This window comes from Myxocyprinus asiaticus, chromosome 13, assembly GCF_019703515.2.
Source record: "Myxocyprinus asiaticus isolate MX2 ecotype Aquarium Trade chromosome 13, UBuf_Myxa_2, whole genome shotgun sequence".
Taxonomy (NCBI): Eukaryota; Metazoa; Chordata; class Actinopteri; order Cypriniformes; family Catostomidae; genus Myxocyprinus; species Myxocyprinus asiaticus.
Window position 1 is genome coordinate 25487318 of NC_059356.1, and position 26018 is coordinate 25513335.

General features: G+C 39.4%; 1 protein-coding gene across 7 annotated transcripts in view; it reads right to left on the bottom strand.

Moving 5' to 3' along the window:
* Positions 1–26018, bottom strand: part of LOC127451029 (trinucleotide repeat-containing gene 6A protein-like) — a 49193-nt gene that overhangs the window by 16704 nt on the left and 6471 nt on the right. For 5 of the 7 annotated variants that reach the window (XM_051715504.1, XM_051715498.1, XM_051715502.1 and 2 more), the window contains exons 3-5: positions 8358–8675; positions 7151–7198; positions 1531–4077 (exon numbers count right to left, since the gene is read on the bottom strand). In XM_051715504.1, the coding sequence (XP_051571464.1) occupies positions 1531–4077; positions 7151–7196 (2593 nt within the window). In that variant the 5' untranslated portion in view covers positions 7197–7198; positions 8358–8675. Of the gene's footprint in view, positions 1–1530; positions 4078–7150; positions 7199–8357; positions 8676–11131; positions 11201–11332; positions 11370–26018 lie in introns of all 7 variants that reach the window. The other 2 variants (XM_051715500.1, XM_051715499.1) reach the window with 2 other exon arrangements.

Sequence of the window (26018 nt, forward strand, 5' to 3'; positions counted from 1 at the left end):
TAAATTCTACAGACTGTCGTGCATGAAAATCCCAGGAGATCAGCAGTTCCTGAAATACTCAAACCAGCCCATCTGGCACCAACAATTATGCCACGCTCAAAATCACTGAGATCACATTTTTTTGATTGTTGGTGCCAGAAGGCTGGTTTGAGTATTTCTGTAACTACTGATCACCTGGGATTTTCACACACAACAGTCTCTAGGATTTAATCTGAACGGTGCCAAAAAAAAAAAAAAAAAAAAAAAAAAAAAAAAAACATTCAGTGAGGGGCAGTTCTGTGGACGGAAATGCCTTGTTGATGAGAGGTCAACAGAGAATGGCCAGACTGGTTCGAACTGACAAAGTCAACGGTAACTCAGATAACCGCTCTGTACAATTGTGGTGAGAAGAATAGCATCTCAAAATGCTATTCTGAGATGCGGGGTGTCGCTGTTTTGGCGGCATGAGGGGAACTACACAATATTAGGCAGGTGGTTTTAATGTTGTGGCTGATCGGTGTATAAGCATCAGTGTTTCTTGCACCGCTATTCAGCAGCGGCGCTCCGCATTGTATAGGGCTAAACGATCCTTCTGATCTATACTCGATGACCTTATGTGAATGTTAAACTGCAAAGGGCTGTGATGTGATTTAATCAAACAGTCTGTACATGATGCTCGTGTGGAGCTCTTTTCTGAGCATGCGAGTCGGTTCTGTGCCGCTCCACGAATTTCATCTTGTGCACAGAATAACAGCTGTGTTGCGTTTAATCCATTTTGTCAACATTAAACTGACATTTTTAATGTAACTGTTGAGTATTGACTTGTACTCTTAAAGTGATAGTTAACTCAAAAATTAAACTTCTGTCATCTCTTACCTTTGTGTTGTTACAAACCTGTATGACTTTTTCTTCCATTGAATTTGTTAGGGAGAATGTTTTAGTCACCATTCACTTTGATGCAGTGACAGTGAATGGTGACTGAGACATTGACTGAGACACTGCCTAACATCTCCTTTGGTGTTCTACAATAAGAGGCAAATTAATGCAGACTTGAGGGTAAATAATGACAGAAGTTTCATTTTTGGGTGAACTGCCCTCTAGCTACCTGTTAAAGTATTTGTTAAAGGCATCTGCAAAGAACATAATGCAAGTCAGCACATGATTGCATCACATCTTGCTGGGAAACAAGTGACCGAAAAGAAGGGCCGTAATGTAGACTGTATACTAAAAAATAAATAAATAAATAAAAAATAATAATAATTATATCTGAATAAAAAGAGGTAATCAGTGAGAAAAGTAGCCCCTGCATGATATTTAGGTGAGATTGTTGTAAAATTTCAGATGTTTTAGTATTACAAATTGTATCCCCCCCCCAAAAGCACGTAGGTGGAGGGGTGAAAGAGCTGAATTCTGTAGGAAACACTGATATGTATGCATGCATGTGTCGGGAGAAACAGCACATCCAGAGAAATTTCAAAGGGATGACTGCAAGATAAATATAATAGGTGAGTAATGCTTGCTGAGGCACTGCAAAAAAAGGAAGACACCCACCTGAGCTGCAGTTCTTTTCTTTTGGAGCCATAGAGCTTTGGGCCTGTGGGGGCTGGGAAGTAGCCATGCCATCCTGCTCTCCAGCAGTTTTCTTGTTCCACATGTTGACATTGCCATAGTTATATTTGTTGGGATCTCCCCATGCTGAAGTACCATCATCAATCTCCGTTCTACGCCTGATGGATTCAGGAGATGGTTCTTCCCATCCAGTGGATAATTCTTCTTTAGAGGCAGTAGGCATCGGGCCTCCCAGCCATCCTGTAGGCTTGTTCTGACCAGGGGCTACAGTCTGAGGGTTGTTCCCACTCCTGAATGTTCCCATGCTGGATTCTTGGGATTTTCCCCAATCTGAAGAGTTGTTCGGTTTGATGGAGTCACCCCAAGTAGGGTTGGAGTAGCTTGGTTTGATTGGCTCGCCCCAGCCTTGGTTTTGACTGTTGGTCTTGACTGGTTCTCCCCATCCTGTGGTTGGACCACTCTGGTCGGGAGTGTTGGTGCCTCCCCAGGTGTTGCTTGTCCCACAACGGCCAGGTTCGCTCCAAACTGATCCAGAGCGGTCACTGTCGCTGTCCCAGCCACCGGAACCAGATTTCTGGGGCTCTCCCCAATGGTTTCCCTTTTGGCCTTCTCCGCCCCATCCCTCTTCGGCAGATTTTCCACCCCATCCCTGTTTTGCCTTCTGTGTATTATTCCAAGAGGAGGACTTCTCATCCTTTCCACCATTCCATGAGGAACTGCCCTTGTTCATTGCAACGGAAGAGGCTTCCTCCCAACCACCTTGCCCAACTGGGCCTTTGATTTCTCCCCAGCCAGTTGAAGGTTTCTTTTCGGTCCACCCAGGATCGCTACTGTTGGTGGTGGATCCATCTCCCCACCCACCTGATTTAGACACATGCGGGAGAGCACTGCCCCACCCAGCTTGTCCATTTCCTGTCTTTTTATCAGAGCTCGATACATCCCAGGCAATGTTTTGGCGGACTGGTGTTTGACCCCACCCTGTGTTGGACAAGACCCTGGGGTCAATATCAATTTTAGTGAGAGCTGCATTTATCATCCCCTGTTGATTACCCCTTCTTCGGTTGCTGTTGCGTTGTCCATCCCTATCGCTGCAACCTCCTGAACTTTCCCCACTTCCTTCACTGCCTGTTGATTTGTTCCATGTGCTGCCTTGGGGCGCTTGTCCACAGCTTCCTATACCAAGAGCATCATCTTCCAAGGACTTCCATCCATTTGTTCCCTTCCTGCTCTCATTCGTGTCATCATTGGAATGCTGACTGTTGCTGGGCAGAGTGTTCCACTCCCCATTTGAGACCTTAGTGCCAGTGTTTGAAGAGGTTGAGGAAGAGGAAGAAGAAGAGGAGGCACTCCCCCAGGGGCGAGGGATGCCAGCAGGGCCCACACCATTACCTGCACCCCAAGACATACTTTGTGATGTAGTGGACGCAGAGTCCCAACCTCCTCCATGACCGCCCATCCCATTATTATTATTCTTTAAAGAAGCAGCACTCACAGAGGAGCCATTGGCTCCAGACTGCATTAGAGTTGCATTCACAGTGTCACCCACAGCTTGGCCTTTAGGGACAGGACATTTGTCTCCAGAGTAATTAGTGCAGGGCGGAATGCCCCATGCTGTACCATAAGACCCATTGTTAATTCCCTCACTGTTGCCATGTTGAGAAATGGAAGTGCCATTACAGACTGTAGAAATAGGGAGCTGAGGAGAGCCCCCTGTGCTCACAGGCCAGGCTCGGTGCCCTGGGGGCTGTTCATTCATCTGCATTGAACCAGTAGAGTTTGGTAAACTAGAGGTCATCATGTTAGTAGTGTTATTTGGTCCATTAAATTCAGTGTTAAGGTTTTGAGGCTGCCCACTTGGAACCTTGTTTGTACCATTGACTTCAGCTTCGTACATATTTTCCTGCAGGCATTCCCAGGACATTTTAGAGTTGATACTCTGTATGCTGGGTGTTTGACCTATGGTGCTTTGTTGAGTGTTGGTGCCACCATTCCCATTCCCCACAGGCCCATGGTGGTTGGACACAGTGTTCTGAAGAATGGGCCAGGCACCATGGTTGGCATTTGGGTTCAAAGTGCTTGGATTTATACCTCCATTGGCTGAGGAACCTTGGGTACCCCATGCATTTATTTTGCCATGGCTGCCTTCTGCCAGCTTGCTGCTGGGGCCCTCCACAGAGCCTTGACATGTGCTTAGCATCGAGCCATTGGACATACCCCAAGACCCCTTAACACTCCCATTACCCACATTATTGCTGCCATTTGCAACCATGAAATGACTGCTGCCTTGTCTATTGCCATTGTTGTCACCACTGGTGTTCCCGGATGCCATCATACTAAGATTCTTTTCAGACCCCGAGCTGGAGGCAGAGTCAGCATCCATACATTCAGAGGCTAACTCTGGGTCACTACCCGTGATGGAGGGCCAGGGTCCCTTATCTACAATTACTTTTCCCCAGTTGCTGTTCGAGTCGCTGCCAGTGCTCCACGGTGAATTTTCATACTGAGGTTCCAGACCAGCGTGTTCCAAATCTGTGGGCATAAAGTTCAAATCAGTTCTGAAGAAAAAAAAAGGACTGTACAAGAGTCAAATCATAAGTGATTATAAAGTCCTTAAACAAGATGTTTGTTGGCACCATTGATAAGTTATTCAGCAAGACCTGACAAAAGGAATTCCAAAAGTAGGCAAAGACAACTAGGCTAAGCAAAACATAATGCCAGAATACAAAGAGTACTGATATGTATGCATCACAGCTTTTGTGTTAGAGCTTTGACATTGGATATGGCAAAAAAGGTATGCTAGACTGAGAGTAAGATTTGCAAACCAAAGGAATTCCTAAATGTGTCATCCTGATTAAGAGATCCACTGACCTAACACTATTACCCATAATCTAAACATACAGTTGAAGTCAGAAGTTTACATACACCTTAGCCAAATACATTTAAACTCAGTTTTTCACAATTCCTGACATTTAGTTGTAGAAAACATTCCCTGTCTTAAGTCAGTTAGGATCCCTACTTTATTTTAAGAATGTGAAATATCAGAATAATAGTACAGAGAATGATTTATTTCAGCTTTTATTTCTTTCATCACATTCCCAGTGGGTCAGAAATTTGTTAGTATTTGGTAGCATTGCCTTTAAATTGTTTAACATGGGTCAAACATTTTGGGAAGCCTTCCACAAGCTTCTCACAATAAGTTGCTGGAATTTTGGCCCATTCCTCCAGACAGAACTGGTGTAACTGAGTCAGGTTTGTAGGCCTCCTTGCTCACACACACTGTTTCAGTTCTGCCCACAAATTTTCTATCGGATTGAGGTCAGGGATTTGTGATTGCCACTCCAATACCTTGACTTTGTTGTCCTTAAGCCATTTTGTCACAACTTTGGAGGTATGCTTAGGGTCACTGTCCATTTGGAAGACCCATTTGAGACCAAGCTTTAACTTCCTGGTTGATGTTTTGAGATTTTGCTTCAATACATCCACATAATTTTCCTTCCTCATGATGCCATCTATTTTGTGAAGTGCTGCAGTCCCTCCTGCAGCAAAGCACCCTCACAACATGATGCTGCATCCCCCATGCTTCACAGCTGGGATAGTGTTCTTCGGCTTGCAAGCCTCACCCTTTTACCTCAACATAATGATGGTCATTATGGCCAAACAGTTAAATTTGTGTTTCATCAGACCAGAGGATCTTTGTCCCCATATGCAAAATATAGTCTGGCTTTTTTTTTTAATAGCGGTTTTAGAACAGTGGCTTCTTCCTTGCTGAGCAGCCTTTCAGGTCATGTCGATATAGGACTCATTTTACTGTGGATATAGATTCTTGTCTACCCATTTCCTCCAGTATCTTCACAAGGTCCTTTGCTGTTGTTCTGGGATTGATTTGCACTTTTCTCACCAAACTACATTCATCTCTAGGAGACAGAATGCGTGTCATGGTGTTCCCATGGTGTTTATACTTGCATACTATTGTTTGTACAGATGAACGTGGTACCTTCAAGCGTTTGGAAATTGCTCCTAAGGATGAACCAGACTTGTGGAGGTCCACAATTTTTTTTCTGAGGTCTTGGCTGATTTCTTTTGATTGTCTCATGATGTCAAGCAGAGGCACTGAGTTTGGTAGGCCTTAAAATACATCCACAGGCACACCTCCAATTGACTCCAATTAGCAGCTAATTGGCTAATTGCCTAAAGGCTTGACATCATTTTCTGGAATTTTCCAAGCTGCTTAAAGGCACAGTTAACTTAGTGTATGTAAACTTCTGACCCACTGGAATTGTGATATAGTCATTTAAAAGTGAAACTGTCTGTCTGTAAACAATTGTTGGAAAAATTACTTGTGTCATGCACAAAGTAGATGTCCTAAACAACTTGCCAAAACTATAGTTTGCTAATATGAAATCTGTGAAGTGGTTAAAAAAACTAGTTTTAATGACTTCAACCTAAGTGTATTTAAACTTCTGACTTCAACTGTATGAAGTGTAATACATGCCACAAAACAAAAAAAAGCCAGACATTTCTTGGACAATGCACTGGAAATTCAGCACACCTCCAATTACAATCTCAAAATTTGTCCATTTGAGAATTACTTGGCAATGGCTAACTGTCCATAGACCCTGCCTCTGTCCTGCTGAGAGGTGTCTTACTCAAGCGAGACTGAAACAGTAGTAGAGCTGCCACCATTTTGTAGCAGCAGCATGATCTTTCTGCATGCCAAGTGATAGTGGAGGGAAAGACAGACGATTGCTAGCAGCAAGACAGCGTGAGATGTCTCTGCAAGTTCGCTCATTTTGCATTAACACAGCAAGTGGCAGTGCTAAACCATAACACTAACGCAACTGATATCTTCCTTGAAATAAGCAGTTTCTGCTAGTCTGCTCTTGCTTTCAAATTTTTCCGCAAGATGGCTGCCAAGCTTCCTGGAGCGTTGTTCTCTTGCCAAGTCTGAGATCTTTCTTCCCTGGCTGTATTACTAACAGATATGGCAAGACAAACAAACAAAGACAGTCTCACTGCTGGTCTCAAGAAAACAGTTTGTGACATGATAAAAAGGGAGATTCTGCTGAAGGTCACTGAGATGACCTCAGTAGAATAAACTTAGTCGCAGTTTGATCTCAAATCCTATCTCTCTAGAGACAAAGAGTCTGTTTTTATTCTTTAAGGCTTCTGTTATGAACACTTGAATTGTGCCATGGGCAAAATTCACAATCACTGGTTTACATTTTAAAAACTAGCCTAATTCAGAAGTGTGTGGACTGTGAATCAGTTGGCAGCACAAGTGGTTTGGCTTTACATAACACAGGTTTGGCAGGAAAAAAGGGCAAGTCTGGATACTTATGCCAAGATCGTATAACATTTTGCTTACAAGCAGTGCCAAAGCATATGACTATATTTAGTGATTCAAAATTACACTTGAGTGCTTAAGCAATACTGTTTGTATTGCAGACTATTTAGACCATTAATCATATACAGAGGAAAACTTGCTACTTAATCTACCAAAATACAAAATGCCGAACAGGTCTGCTGTGACTTTTGGACTTATCACACATGCCAAACAAAAACAGTAAACAGCAACATGTGGTGAGAAAAAAAAAAGTGTCACCTGTTTGGTTAGAGGAGTGGCTGACGGAATCCCGAATGGGAGCCATGCCTATGAAACAAAAGAGCAACACAATGAGACACTCTTGACAGGAAGATTACAGCAGGACCGAGCCTGAAAAAACAGCTTCAACTCTGCATATCCGACCTTTTCTAAACTGCCAATAAAAAAAGCCTCAAACTAAGACCATGACACAAACATCACTTTTGCTTATTCCACAGCTATGATCAAAGTCATTTCCACAAACACTGTGAAAGAAACAAGACTTAAAATTAACAGTACAATTTGAAAGCACACTGCGCGCTCACGTTAACAGATAAGCTACCATTTTTACAAGTCACACCATTAACTGCACTTGCACTTTAAATTAGTGGCCAAACGATACAGGTTTTTCAATCGCCTATACAGATGCCAATATCTAGAGTGCAGAACAGAACATTTTACATAACATTTGCTACATTTATACACACACACACAAACATGTGTTTTTGTAAAATAAAATTGTATATATATATATATATATATATATATATATATATATATATATATATATATATATATATAGAGAGAGAGAGAGAGAGAGAGAGAGAGAGAGAGAGAGAGAGAGAGAGAGAGAGAGAGAGAGAGAGAGAGAGAGAGAGAGAGAGAGAGAGAGAGCTATCGTTAGATTTGGAAGTGACAAAAGGAAGAACTAAAACTTTTGTTAATCAGCTGATGCCGATGATCTCAAAGTGGTCAAATATCAGACAATTTATTGGCCTGGCCAATATATCTATAATAATAATAATAATAATTGTATTTATTTATCACATGTTATACATTTGCACATATACAGTGAAATTCTTTTTTTTTTTTTTTTTTTTCCACATATCCCAGCTAAGCTGGGGTCAGAGTGCAGGGTCAGCCATGATACAGCGCCCCTGGAGCAGATAGGGTCAAGGGCCTTGCTCAAGGGCCCAACAGTAGCATCTTGGCAGTACTGGGGCTTGAACCACCGACATTCTGATCAGTAACCCAGAGCCTTAACCGCTGAGCCACCACTGTCCCTGTATCGGTTAATTACTGTAATCAATAGACATATCTGTCCTTGTAATTGTACCTTTCATTTCAACATGGGAATGCCTCTGCCTATCGGCAATGAATAACATTAAACATGAGTCTCCATGCACCTGGCGGAAACTAAAAAGATCATTTTGCAGTGTAGTGGTACCTGAGAGGTGGCTTTGGGTGCAGTGTAGGACAGGCCTCTCAGTCGTAAGCTCCACTGTCTGGCTAGAGATGAGCTGCACTTGAGTTCCCAGGGTGGCTGCAAGGACCGTGAGGGATTACCCACGCTTCAACAGCTGCTTCTGTTTGTGCTGACAGACACTCGATGGAACTTCACAGAGTGGGTACCGAGGCAAGGCTTGGGGCTGACCACTGGCTGGGGCCCTCTTGGCATTGCTGATGGCGCAGGTAACAGTGGAGGTGCTGCTGTTAGAACTGGCAGACTGAGGCTGGCTGAAACTTGATTGGATAGGTTCTGGCACTGAAATCAAAACAATAACAAGAATTCAAAACTATATTTGATCCTGTACAACTTTGCACTATTAAAAGAAACCAAGTCAATAAAGCAAACGTTTAAAAAAAAAAAAAAAAAGAAAATGCATATTTTTTTCCCATTCCTTCTACTAGATCACCACTCATTTATAGTCCACGTATTATGCTTAACACGTATTATGCTTTTGAAAAACAGTGTGTATTTAATATTTTGTGTATCGGACCCGTTTACTTTCAATGTATGTGCCTTACTGTATGCAATTATTTTCGGTGGTAATCAACATGCCACAAATGCTGTCAACAGAGTTTAACTTGTATTAAACCCATAACACTCATTGTAAGAATAAATATCTATGAATTAATGTAGTCTCAACGCAGTGCTGGTTTTCATGGTAATGTCTGCTCTGAGTGCTGTTCACTAGAGCCCGACCGATATGGGATTTTTGAGACCGATACAGATTTTAGAGGGGGAAAATTCACAGATTACCGATATAGCTAATTTTTGAGCTGGAATGAACACAGACCTTTTCTATGTGGATTGTTCACCGATTTTGCACCAATATGACTATGCAAAGGTACTCAGAAGGCTGCTTAAATATTTTTATCAAAGAACATTTGACATTATTATTATACATTGTCAACAAATTCTAGAAATGAACAATGAGAAAATAAAGAATAAATAAAAATACAATAAATAGCTTAATAAACATCAGTACTGTTTAGTATCAGTCAATTGCTGACTATTTAAATAAAGAATAAAAATCAGTACTGTATGTTTAGTATCAGTCAATTGCTCACTATTTAAATAAAGAATAAATAAAAATACAATAAATAGCTAAATAAACATCAGTACTGTTTAGTATCAGTCAATGGCTGACCATTAAAATAAAGAATAAATAAGAATAAAATAATTGGCTTAAGAAACATCAGTATTACTGTTTAGTATCAGTCAAATGCTGACCATTAAAATAATGAATAAATAAAAATAAAATAAATAGCTAAATAAACATCAGGGGCCGGTTGCACCAGCTATACGTAAGTTACAACTTAGCCTAGTTGTGGCGTAAATGGGCACTAAGTCACAATTTATGCTCTACTAAATATTTGAGCGTTGCACCATTACATTTATGTAGGACGTAACCCTACGTATAAACTAAATATATACGGAAGCCTCCGACCAGGAGTAACTGATGGAATAAAAAAAGCAGACTTGTTTAATGACATCAATGAGCTCATGTTTTGCATGACAGGCTTCAGTCCTTTCGACATATGACGTTGGCATTTACACTCATTTACATTTATGAGAGAGAGAAAAAAGTTACTTTTAAGCGGCTCTTCAGCATGAAACTGATCTAAAGGTGTGTCGCCCGGTGTCAAGTTTCAACATATTCAAAATATATATATATATAGAATATTAAAATGAATAAATGTCTATTTTTCCAGCCTGTTGTATTAGTATTTATCACCCCTCATTTATTTTAGATACAGTTCCTATATATTATTTACACAGGGCAAATATACTATTTATTAAATCTACTTTTATTACATATCCTATTTTAATGTCTGGAAAACCAGACTTTTAAATATTACATTTTGTAAATACGGATGAAGGGGGTATCAAACTGTGAATCCTGAACAAAACAGTTTGGTGAATACATGTTTACACATTAACTTTCACTCAGCTGACAAGCTATGAAAGTAGCTGCGTGATTAGCTAGTTAGCTATAAGCTCGTTGCCACGGAGAGTAAAAGATGAACTTTATTTACTTTCCAGCATTGTGTCTCACCAACTAGGCAACAACATAGTGTGAAATCAACACACCACAGACAATCCACCACCGCACTTTTGTCTTTTGAGCTGCAAAAAGATGTTCTGATGTTTACCTTTCAATCTGATACATTATATTAGTTATATAAAAGATGGGGTAATTTTTTTGCAATTTAGCAATTTAATGAGAATAGATCGCTCAAATCCGCACCGTTTAACTCCGCCCTGTCTGCAGAGCCACCGTCAGCTCAGAGTCAGCTCTGTAAACAATGGAGTTGGAGCGCGCTCTGCTGGACAAACTACGCTATGACACTAATTCTAAAGTATTGTTTTCTGCATTATATGTTCTGAAAAAAAGTTTTCATATCGGCGCATATCTGTAAAATATACTCCGATACCGATATTTCGGTCGGGCACTACTGTACACACTACTGTTCACAAAATTCTCAAAAGTTTGAACAAAATATTCAAATCTTTTTGTAGATTTGAAAACTGTTCTATCATTTTCACAGCAAAAAGCCCCACAACTCTATTGTTTTCATCTCACTCATAATGTGATATTCTGTCATTTGTGTTGTGGGTGTGTGTGTGTGTGTGTGTGTGTGTGTGTGTGTGTGTGTGTGTGTGGGGAAGTAGCTCGACCCCCATCCGCCCACATTTTTCCAATTGGTTCCTACCCTATTCCATGAGTCTTTTCCAGTCTGAGGTGTGAACGACTGGTTCCAAACTAGGGGGGTTTCCTGACACTTTAAAATGAAGCCAACAGTTGAATGAATAATGCACTTCATGTTACATTGACTATTAATGTCCTGATACTTCTACTTGCATTTAAAGGGATAGTTCACCCAAAAATGATAATGCTCTCATCATTTACTCACCCTCATGAAATCCCAGATGTGCTTGACTGACTGACTTCTGCAGAACACAAACGAAGATTTTTAGAAGAATATCTCAGCTCTGTTGGTCCATACAATGCAAGTGAATCAGTGCCAAAATTTTGAAGCTCCAGAATGCACAAAGTCAGCATAAACACAATCCATAAGACTCCAGTGGTTAAATCTTCAGAAGTGATATGATAGGTGTCGGTGAGAAACTAATATTTACAGTTGAAGTCAGAAGTTTACATACACTTAGGTTGAAGTCATTAAAACTAATTTTTTAACCACTCCACAGATTTATTATTAGCAAACTATAGTTTTGGCAAGTCATTTAGGACATCTACTTTGTGCATGACATGAGTAATTTTTCCAACAACTGTTTACAGACAGATTGTTTCACTTTTAATTGACCATCACAATTTCAGTGGGTCAGAAGTTTACATACAAGTTAATTGTGCATTTAAGCAGCTTGGAAAATTCCAGAAAATGATGTCAAGACTTTAGGCAATTAGCTTCTGACAGGCTAATTGGAGTCAATTGGAGGTGTACCTGTGGATGTATATTAAGGCCTATCTTCAAATTCAGTGCCTCTTTGCTTGACATCATGAGAAAATCAAAAGAAATCAGCCAAGACCTCAGAAAAAAAAAATGTGGACCTCCACAAGTCTGGTTCATCCTTGGGAGCAATTTCCAAATGCCTGAAGGTACCACGTTCATCTGTACAAACAACAGTATGCAAGTATAAACACCATGGGACCACGCAGCCATCATACCGCTCAGGAAGGAGACGCATTCTGTCTCCTAGAGATGAACGTAGTTTGGTGCAAAAAGTGCAAATCAATCCCAGAACAACAGCAAAGGACCTTGTGAAGATACTGGAGGAAACGGGTAGACAAGTATCTATATTCACAGTAAAAGTGAGTCCTATACTGACAACCTGAAATGCTGCTCAGCAAGGAAGAAGTCACTGCTCCAAAACTGCCATAAAAAGCCAGACTACAGTTTGCAAGTGCACATGGGGACAAAGATCTTACTTTCTGGAGATATGTCCTCTGGTCTGATGAAACAAAAATTGAACTGTTTGGCCATAATGACCATTATTATGTTTGGAGGAAAAAGGGTGAGCCTTGCAAGCCGAAGAACACCATCCCAACCGTGAAGCATGGGGGTGGCAGCATCTTGTTGTGGGGGTGCTTTGCTGAAGGAGGGACTGATGCACTTCACAAAATAGATGGCATCATGAGGAAGGAAAATTATGTGGATATATTGAAGCAACATCAAGACATCAGCCATGAAGTTAAAGATCGGTCGCAAATGGGTCTTCCAAATGGACAATGACCCCAAGCATACCTCCAAAGTTGTGGCAAAATGGCTTAAGGACAACAAAGTCAAGGTATTGGAGTGGCCATCACAAAGCCCTGACCTAAATCTATTAAAAAATCTGTGGGCACAATTGAAAAAGCATGTGCTAGCAAGGAGGCCAACAAACCTGACTCTGTCTGGAGGAATGGGCCAAAATTACAGCAACTTATTGTGAGAAGCTTGTGGAAGGCTACCCAAAATGTTTGACCCAAGTTAAACAATTTAAAGGCAATGCTACAAAATACTAACAAAGTATTATGTAAACATTTGACCCACTGGGAATGTGATGAAAGAAATAAAAGCTGAAATAAATAATTCTCTCTACTATTATTCTGACATTTCACATTCTTAAAATAAAGTAGTGATCCTAACTGACCTAAGACAGGGAACGTTTTCTATGATTAAATGTCAGGAAATGTGCAAAACTGAGTTTAAAAGGATTTGGCTAAGGTGTATGTAAACTTCTGACTTCAACTGCAAGTCAGTTTTTACCATAAATGATCCTCCCTGCCCAGTAGGGGGCGATATGCACGAAGATTGCAAATCACCAAAAACAAGGAGGACTAAAATATTAACCTGTTTCTCACCCACACCTATCATATCGCTTCAGAAGATATGGATTTAACCACTAGAGTCTTATGGATTACTTTTATGCTGTGTTTGTGCATTTTGGAGCTTAAAAATTTTGGCACACATTCACTTGAATTGTGAGGACCTACAGAGCTGAAATATTATTTTAAAAATCTTTGTGTTCAGCAAAAGAAAGTTATACACACCTGGGATGGCATGAGGGTAAGTAAATGATGAGCAAATTTTAAATTTTTGGTGAACTATCCCTTTAAGGGTGTTTTCACACTTGGCTCTTTTGGCCCACTTGTTTCGGAACCTGGTGCGTTTTCTACCTTGGTTCAGTTTGTTTCGGCATGTATGAACACGGCAATCGCACTCGGATTCACACCAAAACAATCAGTCGGTACAATTGCAAACAAACAAATTGCACTACAAATTAAAATCAATTAAAATAAATTTGTGGTTAAAAAAACAACAACGGATAACCACCTCCCAATTGCCGTCACCCAAGTATCCGTCTACAAAATGAACTGGAAAATTTAGATCTAAAGAAAATTATAAATATAAAAAAAATAATAATTGAAATATAAATCAATTTTAGGTTCAAAGTGAACATGTTTTTGTCTTATTTTATACTTTAATCACATACATATGTAGGCTATAAAAAGTGAACAGCAGATTTGCGTTCACAACACTTTAAGCACAAACTGCTCTATGGAAATAAAGTGAACTAAACTTCGACCACCTCCTGAGATGGTCTTAGGTCATTTGCAGCATTCTCATAGATGACACTATTCTTGCAAACCGTTTTCAGACATCAGAAAAAAAAAAGCAAAAAAGGAGAACTCTTCACATGCGTGTGTTCCGTGAGACATGGCTGAGTGCCATTAACCTCTGAACAAACATCGAATCACACACACACATCGATGGCTTTTCTTTCGTCTGTTCTAAAAATATAATCAAGTGCATTACTTCAACCTCGTCTTTGTGTCTAAGAGCATTTCTTGTCATGCGTCATTCCGAGACTCTTGCAAGTCGCCCGCCACAGTGGTAAAATTACCCGCCACCGAGCATGAAATACTTGCATTTGGCGTGTTGTGGGTTCCAATTTCATAACCTGGGCTACTATTTAACAGATTCGGTGATTTCCCAGATCCATCGTTTTGTCATTTCCCGATAATGGAGAACATCGTCTGTCAATGAGAATCATATATCGGCATCAGGATACTTAGTCTCTGTAATTCATCATCAAAACGAGGATATAGCCTTTTGCCGACTATATAAGATATAGTAGCATATTTAAAATGGGAGTTGATTAATAAATACTGAGGTAATTTTAGAACGATCACTACACTCTTTTAGATAGTGGCAGAACAAAGGTAGGATGGCGTCAGTAACTTTTTGACGGATAAAAACATGGTTTCACTCTTTCTGTGTGTGTGTGTGTGTGTGGGCACAAGAGAGAGAGCTCCGTGACCGTGAGAACAGGTAATTTTCAGAAATAATGCGAACGCAATTAATGAGGAATAAAAATGACCACAACAGAAATTTTACAATATCCATTCGTGTGTTGGATAATGTCAGGAACACACATTCTGTACCATGCGATGACTTTTTGCATAACCATGACAAACAATACTCAAATATTTGTAACAGTTGACACATTTTTACAGGTCTTGTAAAATTGGTATTTCTATGTTTGAGCTGAATGCCGGAACAGTGCACAAGCATTCTGACCAGGGGACAGTTTGCTCACGTGACTTGCGTTAACAGAGTTTTGGTCTGTTTTGAAATATTGCCTTGTGAAAGTGAACCGAACCATGAAGAAACTGCAACCTTGTGACCCTTTAGCCCGTTTCAGAACAAACCAAGCAAGCTACAGGTCTGAAAAGGCCTTAAGCGAAATCATGGTACATGGTGACACAATTGATTTTTTATCAAGAGCTTATGATGGTAAAACCTTAAAAATGAAGACTGCAATGTACAGGCAAAGAAAACACATAATACTTGTTAACAGTAAACATGTACAACGGCTTTACTTTGCAGTGTACCTTGCAAGTGACTTGAACAGACAAAACTGACTATAGGCACTGCAGGAAATAAAGTCCGTCTTATGTACTTTTACCCGGAACTAGTACTTTTCATCGTTTTCGCACGAGGAACTATAGTTCCTTTAGACTGACATTTTAAGCAAGGCCTTGAGATAACGGAGTAATTTTAATATGTTAAAAAAGTAACATTCAAGGTTACGCAGATAGCAGAGAATAGACCCAGGCGCACGATTGTCACTTGGCGCGTGCAGTGTGCATATGCGCCGATCCCATGTGTCCTCCAGGACTCAAGATTTTCCGCATTCATTTTCTCCACTGTCATTTCACCATTAATAGACAGGGCAATAACAAGAGAGAAGACACATTTCATTAAGTTGAACTATACCTTTCAACATGCGCTCAGATGTTCATTCAGGAGTTTTCATGCGACAAGTGAGAGAGAGAGAGAGTTTGTGCCCCGCTCGGTTTGAATGGGCAGCTACTGCAATCGGTCACACGCATTAAAGAGCATAAATACAGGTGCATCTCAAATTAGAATGTCGTGGAAAAGTTCATTTATTTCAGTAATTCAACTCAAATTGTGAAACTCGTGTATTAAATAAATTCAATGCACACAGACTGAAGTAGTTTAAGTCTTTGGTTCTTTTAATTGTGATGATTTTGGCTCACATTTAACAAAAACCCACCAATTCACTATCTTAAAAAATTAGAATATGGTGACATGCCAATCAGCTAATCAACTCAAAACACCTGCAAAGGTTTCCTGAGCCTTCAAAATGGTCTCTCAGTTTGGTTCACTAGGCTACACAATCTTGGGGAAGACTGCTGATCTGACAGATGTCCAGAAGACAATCATTGACACCCTTCACAAGGAGGGTAAGCCACAAACATTCATTGCCAAAGAAGCTGGTTGTTCACAGAGTGCTGTATCCAAGCATGTTAACAGAAAGTTGAGTGGAAGGAAAAAGTGTGGAAGAAAAAGATGCACAACCAACCGAGAGAACCGCAGCCTTATGATTGTCAAGCAAAATCGATTCAAGAATTTGGGTGAACTTCACAAGGAATGGACTGAGGCTGGGGTCAAGGCATCAAGAGCCACCACACACAGACATGTCAAGGAATTTGGCTACAGTATTCCTCTTGTTAAGCCACTCCTGAACCACAGACAACGTCAGAGGCATCTTACTTGGGCTAAGGAGAAGAAGAACTGGACTGTTGCCCAGTGTTCCAAAGTCCTCTTTTCAGATGAGAGCAAGTTTTGTATTTCATTTGGAAACCAAGGTCCTAGAGTCTGGAGGAAGGGTGGAGAAGCTCATAGCCCAAGTTGCTTGAAGTCCAGTGTTAAGTTTCCACAGTCTGTGATGATTTGGGGTGCAATGTCATCTGCTGGTGTTGGTCCATTGTGTTTTTTGAAAACCAAAGTCACTGCACCCGTTTACCAAGAAATTTTGGAGCACTTCATGCTTCCTTCTGCTGACCAGCTTTTTAAAGATGCTGATTTCATTTTCCAGCAGGATTTGGCACCTCCCACACTGCCAAAAGCACCAAAAGTTGGTTAAATGACCATGGTGTTGGTGTGCTTGACTGGCCAGCAAACTCACCAGACCTGAACCCCATAGAGAATCTATGGGGTATTGTCAAGAGGAAAATGAGAAACAAGAGACCAAAAAATGCAGATGAGCTGAAGGCCACTGTCAAAGAAACCTGGGCTTCCATACCACCTCAGCAGTGCCACAAACTGATCACCTCCATGCCACGCTAAATTGAGGCAGTAATTAAAGCAGAAGGAGCCCCTACCAAGTATTGAGTACATATACAGTAAATTAACATACTTTCCAGAAGGCCAACAATTCACTAAAAATATTTTTTTATTGGTCTTATGATGTATTCTAATTTTTTGATATAGTGAATTGGTGGGTTTTTGTTAAATGTGAGCCAAAATCATCACAATTAAAAGAACCAAAGACTTAAACTACTTCAGTCTGTGTGCATTGAATTTATTTAATACACGAGTTTCACAATTTGAGTTGAATTACTGAAATAAATGAACTTTTCCACGACATTCTAATTTATTGAGATGCACCTGTATAACATTTATAGTCTGAACTTCTTGATAAGTGACATAATTTGAAAGCCAAGACTAAAATAGTGTTTCTCCAAAATCTACTCCTGAATCAAACGATGGATTCTGTCATATTTGTGCATACACAGCTGTAACCTGCACGGTCATTTGCAGATATTAATGAGACCAGACACTTGGTCTTACAGTTATACAAATACAGGTATCTCCTCACCTTCTCACTCACATGCTCTTGAAGTATATATTATATACAATCTCAAACTTGGCTTGTTTATTGGCCACTGTGGATATATCAAAGGATGGTTTTCAATTAATGCATTGTTCCGTGAATCATTTCTCTGTCTCAAGATCAGCACTGACTGAGAGCAGGTATGCTAAAGCCTAAAGTATACTTCGGTTTTGACGCGAACACTCAGCATTTGCGTACAGTCGAATGCAAGCCTATCAAAGTGTACTCATTTGATGGAGAGCGCATACACAGGCGGTTGGCTCATGCGAGCTACGACTGCTAAGAGACGCCAGACAATTTCTCTTCAGGACACAAAGTTGTCTTTATATTCCTTCAGACTTGAGTCATACAAATGCAAGTATCTCCTGACCTCCTCACACACGTGCTCTTGACGTGCATATCTGTTGTTTTCAATTTTCACCTTCGTCTCCCGTTATTTACCGACGATTACGTCTTCTTGCATTTCTTCATGACAGCAAAGGCTCAAATGTGAGTACTGCCACCATGTGGATCCACTAATTCATGCAAATAATTCCAGGTGCATGTGCATTCTGTGCGTTCAAAGACGTGCAGTTAGAAAAATCAGGCTGCACGTGTTCAGTGCTCGAGCACTTTGCTGATGACGAGATTTGTGTCAAGTGTCCTGTGCGCAAACGCTCAGTATTCGCCCCCGACCGAAGTATACTTTGGGCTTTAACTGATGCGAATATCTATGGAAAGTGCTTCTGGACAACATTTTTCAAAATAGAAGTCCCACACTGGATTAAATAGTTATGAAACAAACAAGCATGAATTACAGTGTAAAAATAACTAAATATTTCACAACACAAACTATTTCAGGATATCCCACAATATGGTGAAATTAACTATGTTCATATGCTTTTTACGGAAAAAATAAAAAATATTTAAATATACATTTTAATATCTGCTACATAGCTAATGGTAGAAATAAGCAGTGAGTTAATATGCAATTTGGAACAAAAAACAACTATGTTTACGGTCACTGGGATAGACGGTAATTTTTTATTACAATAAACTTAATCTCATTTGAGCAGCGGGGTTTCCAATGTTCCACGAACACCGATGACCTCATCATAGGAATATCATATCACATACCGAATGTTGCATTATCCAACAACTTAAAACATCTCACATTTTTCCTCCATATCATGCAGCTCAATTACTGAATGATTACTATAGTCATGGTCTTCCTAACAAAGCATATCCATGCATACTGATTAGTACAAATACAATTCTAAACAGCAGAAAGTCAAAATAACCGCAAATGTTTCAGTCATAGTTTGAGAGTCTACCATTGCACAGATCTACAGCCTCATAACATTATCAATGCAATGCACCATTATAATCTTAGCTCTACTGTTTGCAATATCCACCAGTATGTTCATGGATGTTGTTTTAGCTATGAAATTTCCTCTTTGGTAATGACCTCACAGAACAGCAATTCAGTCCAAAATAATACAGAATTAAGAAACAACCTAACTTTAACCTTTCAAGAATAGATTTCTTTTTTTAGAAGTGTAATTTATCAATTCAATGTTTAGAGGAAGAGTTCAAATAAAACAAGACACGTGAAGAAATACTGCAAACATGCAACGGGTCTGTGTTTTCTTAGGGGCAACTTCCTGTTCAAACAGCGCCGACTTGCTTGTTGTGGAATGACAACCGTCAGGAAGTCAGGTGGTCAAGTTGCAACAAGTAGACTGCCCTGCAGATCTGCTGCACTGCAAGAACCAGAAGCACATTTAATAGCAAGCCTGCATGACTACAGTATTAGAAAAAGCATGCATGCTTTCAAGTACTGATTTGACAGTGTATTGGCAAGTCAACCTTCCAGGAAAACCTAAATTAAGTGCATTTATTCATTGTTCAAGGTCAAATGCAAAAGCAAAGTGCAAACTTTGCACTTCATGCCAGTCTACGTATTTAGCAGATGCATGTGAAGAAAAACCAAAAAAAAAACACAAAAAAAACACTTTAACATGCCCAAAAGGACATCCAGATTGTTTAAACCATTCTATTTTCCTGCATCTTTTTTGAATGAAAACAAATGGTAATTGAGGCAAACATTCTTAAATCCTAAAATCTCCATTTGTGTTCCACTGAAGGCAAAAAGTCATACATTAGGGTGAGTTGGGGTAAATATCAGAATTCTTATTTTGGGGTGAACTATCCCTTTAAAAACCAAAACGATCAGGTCTCCAATTAGTCTTAAAATGACAAGTACGCATGAGCAGGTCTTGACTTGAAATTACTTTCCATATTTGGAGACAGTCATGTCAGTAATCTGTAACTACTCTACAGGACAAGGTACTCTCCTTTAGGACAAAGTAGTGTCTGAAGTTATGTTTTTGGCACTTTTAAGGGCTTTTCCAGCACAGATGAGTTCATGCAGACCATCTCTGCCAGTGACACTTCCACTCAAGCGGACTTCTGTATTTTGCACTTCCATTGCTAAGCAACAGCTATGTGATTGTCAATAAACGAAGACTTCGTCGCAGAGCACAGAGGCCTTCAAATCATTTCTTGAAGGCTTTCCATTTTCTGACCCTGAGGTTTTGCTAACAAAAAGGCCATGACAAATTCGATGATTTTTTTTTCATAGACTTATGTTAGACTTGAAATGAGAGGTGAAAGGGAAAATAGTTCTAATAAACAAATCCTTTATAGAATGGGACGGGATTCAAAACTTTGGATTAATGGTTTCCAGCTGGTTCTTTTTGGAAAATCCTGTGTTATATGGAATGAAACATAACTTTAGTTTAGCCAAAATAAAAGGAAGCAAAGAATTGTTCAGCATACAGCAGCCAACAAGGCAGAGTCAAATTTATTGCTTCATTCGCTCAGTATCACAACCAAAACACAAGGACATCTGGGGCAACAGATAAGTAAAAAGTCACCCAGGGTAATGAGGGAGGGGTGGAGGTGCGTACTGGAAACATGATTCTTGAATTTGTGCCTTGCGAATCTCTGAACATCAGCGTTCTGCCCAGATACTGAGTGATACGGTATTTTTGTCACCATACTTTAAGGCCTTTTCCCACGTTCTAACAAAGCTCTTTACACCGGCTTACAAATAAGCCATTTTACTCAGTGCATTCCTTTAAATTTGACCGTGGCACAAAAGCAAAATTTCCACACATACAAATTTCTTTTTTTAAAATGACAAGCAACTAAACCACATACATTAGACAGCAGACACCCCAGCAGGCTCTTTTCCAAGCAGAATGTTTAGCTGCCAGACTGAAGTGAGTGCCAGTTGCTCTGCTGGCTTTAGCCCTAAGCTACTGTGAGAGCGAAGACAAGGTCAAGAGATAAAGTCCTGAGCTATCAGCATTTCCATATCGCTCAGTGGAAAATGCTACACCCACTGAAAGTTTCTATGATGTGCCTTGGCCTGCATCAAGGAAAGGTATGGTCACTTGTGATAAGACGGCTTTGCTTTTCTCTCCTGAGTAGAAATACACAAGGAAAGTGTCATTTAATAAGTGAATGTGGCATGTTAATTGATACTGTGACAACACACATGACAATAACAATGTAAATGAGTGCAGCACAACTCAATGTTGTTGGGTCCTGTAAACAGACAACAATTCTTTCCTTTACACCAGCCCCCTCTTCCTTATTGTCATTCCACTGTGCTCTACACTTTCCTCCGTCCACTCTCCATCCGTGTTTCAAAAGATTTCCCTAAACATTAAAGGACCAAATAGTAAATAAGACAATATCTTGGCTTCATCTTTAGCAACTCTAAAACTTACCCATGACTACATTTCCAAATAAATGCTGTAACGCATTTAGTAAAAGGGAGAAAGCTTCACGTAATCTCCTTAACGGATAACACTTGGAAATTACTCCTCTATAAACAGCCAACAACCTCTGAGGGTCAAACCAGCAAATACTGCATTACTGACTACTTGCACTCGAGATCTGCCCACTGACTTGCCAATTGAAGTGGGATACACAATGTTTATGTTGCAAGTCAGCTATTGCATCGAGATGTCCAGCAGACTGGTGGTTATGCTGTAAAGATGGACATTAAAATACCTTTACTGTACACATTACCAGTCAGCTATATACAACCCAACAGACTTTGGATCACACATCCATTTTAAACCTATGCAATGCAGTACAAAAATACTTTAAGGACTAAAACTACCAAGATATGACAGCTGATTATTTTGTGTTATTAAATTAATGAACCAGAACTCTGCATTGATGCATCACTGCATATACCAATTCAACATGAAAAAAAAAAAAAAATTTTTTATTTTATTTGTTTCATTGTCTGTGTATGTTGTAATATTACGTTTATGTTGTGGATATAGCTGATTAACCTCTAATGTATAGGATGTGTTTGAATGTAATAATTAAGCTGTAAGCAAAGTCATTTATTTTACCAATGTTTCGATTTTTTTTAGCTCAAACGGGAAATTCCAAACATACTGAGTAGATAATTTGAAGCAATTCTTTGTATAAAATTCTTCCTCTGTAAACACTGATAGTGCACTGTTAATAGCTTGCAGTCATTTTTTTTCCATCATATTTTTTGTCAACACGGTTTTTTCAAAATCCCTTAACCAAGAGCAACATTATACATTTTAACTGGGGGTGCACCGATACCACTTTTTCTCTTCCGATCGGATTCCGATACCTGGAATCTCTGTATCGGCCAATACTGATCTCAATCCATTACCAGTTTAGAATATCTATACCTCACTCTGAGATACTAATTGGCGGTACTCTTTTATATGTAAAGAAACAAACCTTTAGCTACACAGTTTCAATACAAATCTATAGCCTACTTTAGAAAAACTAGTTAAACACATTTTTAACTAGTACACTGGATAATGTAGCAGCAAAATTAACAGTAATTCCAGTGAAAGTCTAAAGTAGAAATGAAGCCAGGTTTATTTGCACAATTATTTCAACTTGTATCTGGACTTTAAAGGATTCAGATCTCTTTCCTTGTTCACATAAGTTATAAGATGTCAGTCCACTTTTCATTGTCATTTTTTTGTAACCCAGTCAACTTTAATATTGTTGTAATTTCTAAAATAATGATGATAAACAATTAATAATATTATTATTATTGACTTTTAGAATTGTATTATACAATAGTAATATATTTCAGTGCACCTTTAAAACCCTCTGGCTTTTATTTTGCCAGTCGGTACACTCCAGGAATCCTGTAAATGTCTGTATGTGGGATAGATCACAGTAGTTTGATTTGCTTATTCAAAATATAGTGAAATGCTTCTCCAGTGCCGTTCTCAATGCACGGTTTTAGCGAACCTAATTTTTGCTGAGATTTTGTTCATGCGCTCGCATATTGTGCATTGCTCTGAGGGTTGCAAGCACATCAACAGCATGCACGTGCTGTGTGTGTCAGAGCCGCATCATTCGCTAACACGCTGCACATGCATACTGTACATTTACTTACTAAACACAGCCTTTTGCGATTCACAGAGTTATCGCATGTCTTCAAGTGGCTTTGACTAAAATGAGTCCTATGTACTACTTTAATGTTGCCTTTACAGTTTTTTTATATATTTTTTACGTTTGACAGTAATGAACATGACTGACAAATGGTATCAGATTTGGATCGGGTTTGTTGGTCCAATACCCAATCCGTCTAAAAATGTCAGTATCGGAGCTGATACCGATCCAGGTATCGGATTGGTGCATCCCTAATTTTAACAGCGCAGAGCTTTCAAGCTATATCCACCAAACTTGGCACATATCTTCAGTCTGTTCAGACTCAGGTTGCTATGACTTTGTCAACTCACTGTCAATCTCTGTACCGATGCATTGTAGAGAGGATGTCAAATAATTTATAGATTGTATTTAATGTTAAATGATGCTCCAAAGTAAGCCAAGTTCCGAGACAATGCGATTGGCTAAAAGAATGGTCTAGAAAGTTAAACCAGCCTGAGAGTACATGTGTGTAAATTAAATGGAAATAAAACTGCAATTAATTGTGCAGTTACCAACAGTTGAGGGTAGGGGGTTACGCTGCCTTCTGTTTCAACAACTGGGGGACCCTTCAAGCTAAAAAAAATAAGCCTACATCATCACATAAATACAAGAGAAGGCCAAATGAGTATCTGATGTTAAGAGTACAGCCACTTCCAGGGGGTAAAGTCAGCCTATCATCATTGCTCGAGGCCGCACGGCCCTACCCCTCCCCCAGGTACAACCTCTTCTCCTTAAAGTGTTTAACCAGATGGCCATCTAAACAACAGAAGCCTCCAATACACAAAACACAAAGACAGGACATCTGTTTATGAAGCACCAACCATAATCATAACTGAAACATTGACCAGTCAAAATCATACCAGCACAGCTAATTTATTTATATTGCCATATCAATATCACTGGCTATTTTCATGGCAAGATCAAGGTAGTTTTAAAAGGTAATACACAATATAGTATATAAAACAGTAATATACACAATGAACATTATATAAGACCTTTCATTTCAATATTTGATCAATTTAAAACTTTCCCTGGTGAGACATTTTTGAAAACATCCACTAAAAAAACATTGAGTAAAAACGTTGCCTAGTAGCATTAAAAGTAGGACACTCCAGTAAAATGTGTTTTATGGACAGTGGTGTCTGACAAAAATCACATGTTGGTGGCACTTCACCTTTCAATAAAAACATACGAGTAAGTCTAGAATGACCAATACGGCATCTTGTGTAAACAGTCTGGTCATATCTACACTCAAAAGGAAAACTTGTGAAAGATCTTTCATTTATAATTGGGTTGACTACATACAACTTATTATGGATGCAATTGTTCCATTCCATTTGCCACACACACATATTCAGTACGGGTTTGAGATCTGATGGTGGGACTTGACAGTCTGTAATTCTCAGAGTGAGAGCATTCTTTGCAGCAGTATCTGCCTGTTCATTACCAAACCCATATGACCTGGAATCCAGCAGAAAACAATATTAAAATATTTTTCCTTTAAGAGATTCAGTTTTGCTATAGTGATTGGAGGCAAGATTTGGAATCTGTACAAATTTAAACATTCCGCTGTTGTGCTCTCTCTATCTGCTCTAAAGCCAAGAGTAAAGCACGGGCCTCAGCTGTAAAAATTTAGCTTTCTCCTGGAATACGGATACTAAAGACCTTTTGTCCAAATACTGCAGCTGCAGATACACCGTTCTCTGTTTTGGATCCATCTGTGTACACAGGTTTATGAAGCAGAAAATTATTAATTTCTATAAATTCCTGTTTGTGTTCATTTGGTTGGATCATTGTCTTCTTTTGCAGGGCCAAATTCAACATGCTTAATTTTCTTAGATTCCAGGGAGGGATAGGGCATAGATGGGTTTGTGTTAGTATGTCTAGATTAATGTCAAAAGGACTAATATACTTTGGTCTGGCTTCAAACAAATCTGGATATTGAGGGTGGAAAACTGAAGAGAAAGCTGGATTGCATTGGTTTGTTTTCATCTTAACTGCATACTGAAGAGCAAGTTTCAAGCACCTGTTGTCAAGTGATGGTTCCTTTGCTTCATTATACAAACTTTGAACAGGTAAAGTCCTGAATGCTCCTAAAGAAAGTCGTAATCCTATATGGTGTACAGTATCCAGCATTTTAATGTAACATTTCCTGGCAGATCCATAAACTATGCTCCTATAGTCCATTTGGGATCGCACCAGCGTTCTGTAAAAATGTACAAGTGTAGTGCAATCTGCACCCCATTTTGTTTTAGCCAGTACCTTTATGATGTTCATTTTTTTTTTTTTTTTAAGGCATTTGTTTCTTAACAGTTTTATATGTGGGATAAAAGAATGTTTATTGTCCAAAGCTAGCCCTAAAAATGTAGTCTCTTTTGTGACTTTTATAGGTACACCCTCCATGAAGAGCTCTGGGTCCAGATGTAGAGATCGCAGCAGGCAGAAATGCATACAGACAGTTTTTACCAGCACAGCTAAAATCATTGTACAAAAATACTTTGATTTACAAGATTAGATTAGAATATGAATACAACCATTTTTCTACCAAATAAGAGTTTCAAATGATCCGAGTCACTAAGGTGATCTAAATGACTAAATAACTAGACTTCTGCTTGACTATTCTCTTTATGCGCAGGGCTTCAAACTAACCCGAGTTCAAACCCTCATTTATTTTCAGGTGATTCGTGAAAAAGGCCCAGTTCAAAAGTGTAATTTGTTCACGACTCTCTCACGCTGGGTTTGTTGTTTCGTGTGGTGCATCGAGCTCATCATCACAACAGAACGGGTGAAAAGCAGTGCGAGACACACTGGTGCGCACTCTAAAGATGTATTCAATAACTCACAAGATGATGTCTGACGAAACCATATATGAACGCACACAACCTGACTAGATTTTAT